Here is a 5,207-nt window from a genome sequence, read left to right on the forward strand (position 1 = left end):
TTTTATTATATTTTTCAGTCTTTTCTACCCCTATTTCATATATAATTTTTTAAGATTTGGTTGATTAGACCCAGCTTTATACGCGATCAAAGGTCTATAATTTTGATCGCATATAAAGCTAAGTCTAATCAACCGAATTTAAAAAAATTATATATGAAATAGGGGTAGAAAAAACCAAAGTAAAAATTGTTTTTTGAGTTTTCGATGCTATTGGTTGATTAGACCCAGCTTTATACGCGATCAAAGGTCTATAATTTTGATCGCATATAAAGCTAAGTCTAATCAACCGAATTTAAAAGAATTATATATGAAATAGGAATAGAAAAGACCAAAATAAAAATTGTTTTTTGAGTTTTCGATGCCATTGGTTAATTAGACCCAGCTTTATACGCGATCAAAGGTCCATAATTTTAATCGCATATAAAGCTAAGTCTAATCAACCTAATTTAAAAGAATTATATGTGAAATAGGGGTAGAAAAAACCGAAGTAAAAATTGTTTTTTGAGTTTTCGATGCCAATGTGTTGCTTATATTCGAAAACATCGAATTTAAATTTTTTGAGGATCGGTTTTGAGGATCGGCTATCCATCAAATAACTTAGGGTAGATTGAGGAGAATCGGATTAATATAAGTTTTAAGACAATTTTCTTTAGTATTTTATTTTAAACGAGCAATTTTATCGTGCTAATTAGTAATCCGATTTGCCTCGGTCTACCCTATACATTTTTTAGGCAGAAATCGGTAACCCTTTCACTAATCTTCGCCAAATTCAAAACAACCTCCCTTTAATAATACCTTATATATAAGATTACATGTATGATTTGTACACTTTTTAGGCAAAAATTGGTAACCCCTTCATCGATCATTGCCAAATTCAATACCAATCTATCTTTAATGATACTCTATCCATAAAAAAAAGGTGTGCAAGTAGAAACTTGCACATTGCTTCTTCATAATTTTTAAGTGTGCAAGTAGAAACTTATACATTGCTTCCTCATAGTTTTTTAGTGTGCAAGTAGAAACTTGCACATTGCGCGGCTTTACTCGCGACCTCATGGCTCTCATACGCGTAGCTTTTGCTATTTTGCTATTTAGTCTCTACTCAAAAAGAATAAATACCGGGTCAAAAAATAACATCACAGGAAGATTCGGTCAATTATTTCCCAAAAGCGACTTTCGATATTGATTAATTGATTAATATTTAACATATAAATTTAAGAACTTATTTAGTCTTTACTTAAAAATAATAAGTACCGGGCTAAAAAATAACATCACAGAAAGATTCGATCAATTATTTCCCAAAAAATTGAAAAAATTTTGGATACCGGTTCCCAAAAAAATCGGTATCGAAAAACTATACACTCTATAACACTCCCCGGAAAATTCTACTTCTATTTTATATACTTTTGGTAAAAATTCGGTCAAATGGTTTTCGAGATCATAGCAAACAAAAAAAAGGCTACAAACTCTGTCTTTTTATTATAATAGTAAAAATAATAGTAAAGATAGTATAGAAAAATTTCGTAACCGATTTCCAAAAAGATATCGGTTCCCAAAAAGATTGGTAACAAAAAACTATACAGTTTAGAGCATTCCCCGGGAAATTCTACCCCTGTTTTATATACAATTCTTTAAAATTCGATCAAATATTTCCCGAAAAATTCGAAAAACTTTTGATACCGGTTTCCAAAAAAATCGGTAATGAAAAATTATACACTTTATGGCACTCTCCTGGAATTTCCCAAAAAATTCGAAAAACTTCTGATACCGGTTTCCAAAAAAATCGGTAACAAAAAATTATACACTTTATGGCACTCCCCGGAAAATTCTACCCCTGTTTTATATACAATTCTTTAAAATTTGGTCAATTATTTCTCGAAAAATTAAAAAAAAAACCGGTTTCCAGAAAATCGGTAACAAAAAACTATACACATAATAACACTCCCCGAGAAATTCTATACAAGTTTTTAAAATTCGATCAATTATTTCCCGATAAATTCGAAAAACTTCTGATACCGGTTTCCAAGAAGATCGATAACGAAAAATTATACACTTTATGGCATTTTCCAGGTAATTCTACCCCTATTTTATATACAATTTTTTAAAATTCCGTCAATTATTTCTCAAAAAATTAGAGAAATTAAAAAAACCGGTTTCCAGAAAATCGGTAACAAAAAACTATACACACAGTGACACTCCCCGGCAAATTCTACCCCTATTTCATATACTTTTGGTAAAAATTTGGTCCATTGGTTTCCAAGATCATCGAGGACAAACAATCAAACCGACACACTCTGTCTCTTTATAATAATAGTATAGATTAGATATTGTCGTAGAAATGTTGACGAGTAACTTTTTTGGATTTTTTGAAAGCCTAGAACATAAAAATAACATAGAATGGACTTAAAAACCTTTCAGATGGCTGACAGCATTAGTAAAAAAATGATGATTGACGGAGAGTTAATTAATTAATTTTTAGAAAAATTAGTTAATTACAAGCAGAAGATAAATATTGCAAGACATATTGCTAAACTTAACACTGCGCGGACTCCATGGGTTTTTAAGACACAGTCGACTTTTCATTTATAATTCTCCTCACGGGAATGAGAAAAAAATGCAGTTCCGGCTTATGTAAATAGAAATCATTTTTTGAAACCTTAACGATGATACATGAATTTTTATAGATTTTTTGTAACACAGAAACGCTTTTAAAAATCCTTTGGACTTAAGGGGATGCTGGAGTGACGGCCGAACTTCCTCGATGTCGATAATGTCAACATTTTTAATTTTGTTTTTCCTATATCTGTCTTTGTCTAACGAAATGACATCTGTCCTTGTTCGATTGCTGGGCCATCTTCCGCTACACGCAATACTACTCATCATATCAACCTGCATGTGCTTTTGCATATACATATAAAAATTGGACACATAACTTTTTTTCTAAACTTTTATCTTATCTAATTGCACGATATTGTTCTTAAATGTTTTTTCTAAGGGTGCTGTAATCTCATTTTGTATATATAAACTGCAGTATTTTTGTATTAAGCAAATATTGTCGTCAGTGACAGCTCTATGTGCAGAAATTTTTTTTTATATTTGATGTAAAATCGATTGCAGCACTCTCCGTTTCTGTGTGTACTTTAATTCTGTAAAAAAGTTTTTTCAATTTGGTAAAGCCAATTCAAAGTTTATGTGTTCAAAAAAATGTCTGTAATTACTGCCACTACAGCATCCCCTTAAAAGTCTCAAGGTTTGCCAGGTGAGTGCTCCAAAAACACGGTGTCTGTGCAGTGTTAAAAACGTAAAAATATTTCTAAAATAATACTCTATTCATAACAATAACTTGTAAAAAAATGTCGTATGAATCTTATTCAAATTTTAATAATATAATTTCTGCTTAGATATAATCTATTTAAAAATCGGTTACTTATACGATTATATTTTTATATTTATTAAGATACATATTTTTGTACATTATTGATATGTTCACCATTATTTTGCAGGATATGCGCGTATTTCTTGACGGAGCAAAGAATGGAGCCATCGTAATATCGTTGGGAACAATTGTAAACTGGAAAAATGTCGGCCTAGACAAGATTAAAGCCGTTATACTTGCTCTGTCGAAACTGAAACAACGAGTGCTGTGGAAGCTAGATATTGAAGTGCCATTTGAAATACCGGACAATGTAATGATTGTGAAATGGATGCCTCAAAGCGAAGTTTTATGTACGTTTTCCAATTTATAGAAAAATACGAGAAACATGCAGAGATATACAGGGTGTCCGGTTCTACTATAGTAGAAGGGCGCGGCGAGAAGAGATGTCCCATTTCCAAATATTTGCAAATTTCGCAAAATGGTAGAGGACTTTTCTACTCGGTTTAACTTATCACTCTACTTGCGTACAAAAGGTCCGGCGATTATTACCGGACCCTCCGTATATATTTTTGTAACATTTGTTTAATTGACTATATTATATATATATTGCTTTATATTCTTTTATCAACGTAAAACATTCTTTTAAATAAGTTTTAGCTCTCTTTTGTTTTATTTCATACTTTTTCGCAACTATTATATTGTAAACAAAAAAAATTTTAGTTTTTAATTATTACAAATATATAAATATATATTATAATTTTTTTATAATAAGAGAATAGTTATTATTACCATATAAAATTTGTTTTTTGTTTCAAAATTATGTACAGGCAACAAAATTGTTAATTGAAAAGTTTATCACCATATTAGTTTAATCGGGACATATACGGCTAACAAAATATTTGAGAGTTAATATTTATTATAATATATTATATAAATTTTATTGCAACACATATATATTGCGCAATATATATGTTGCAATAAAATTTATTAAATTTATTTATTAAAAATTTATAAATATGTGAAAGCAGCAACTTATCCTACATATAACATAATTCATTTAAAATTGATTGACCTATGAACGATATCATTTGTTAATTTTTTTAATTTTTATTTATTTCTATTTATTATATATTTTTTTATATAAAAATCCTGACCGTCTTCTAACGTACATTTTTTTTTAAATCACGTACATTTTTTTAAACAAAAATTGGAAACCTCTTTATTATTAACATGTTTCTTTAGTTTATATTAATTTATACTTATTTTTATTTATTAGACAGACAGACAAACAGTCGGTTTTTATATTATAATATGATTTTTTTTATATAAAAAGCATTTTTTTTGTCTTTGCAGCTTCCTCCATTTCATAATTTAGTGCTGTTTTTAGCAGGAGATCATCCTGATCGTCTTTTAACGTACATTTTTTTTTAAATCACGTACATTTTTTAAAACAAAAATCGGAAACCTTTTTATATTATTAGCAATTTTTTTAATTCTATTTTATATATAATTCTTTACGATTCGGTCAATTAAATCCCGAAAAATTGGAAAAATTTCTGATACCGGCTTCCAAAAAGATCGGTAACGAAAAATTATACACATCATGGCACTCCCCGAAAAATTCTACCCCTGTTTCATATACTTTTGGTAAAAATTCGGTCCATTAACGAATAAGTAATTCGCAGACAGACGGACGGACAGACAGACAAACAATCGGGTTTTATATTATAGTTCTAGCTGATTACCCGGGCTTCGCCCCGGAGGACATATGTAATAAGACACGTAAATAGTCTCTCTCTCTCTCTCTCTCTCTCTCTCTCTCTCTCTCTCT

At 29.8% G+C, this 5,207-nt stretch overlaps 1 protein-coding gene across 2 annotated transcripts in view; it reads left to right on the top strand.

Moving 5' to 3' along the window:
• Positions 1 to 5,207, top strand: part of LOC112453531 (UDP-glucuronosyltransferase 2B2-like) — a 14,752-nt gene that overhangs the window by 7,130 nt on the left and 2,415 nt on the right. For both annotated transcript variants that reach the window (XM_025014323.1, XM_025014322.1), the window contains one exon: positions 3,504 to 3,726. In XM_025014323.1, coding sequence (XP_024870091.1) covers positions 3,504 to 3,726 — 223 coding nt within the window. The remainder of the gene's footprint in view (positions 1 to 3,503; positions 3,727 to 5,207) is intronic.

The sequence above is a fragment of the Temnothorax curvispinosus genome, unplaced genomic scaffold (genome assembly GCF_003070985.1).
Source record: "Temnothorax curvispinosus isolate PA1 unplaced genomic scaffold, ASM307098v1 QBEX01004474.1, whole genome shotgun sequence".
NCBI lineage: Eukaryota > Metazoa > Arthropoda > Insecta > Hymenoptera > Formicidae > Temnothorax > Temnothorax curvispinosus.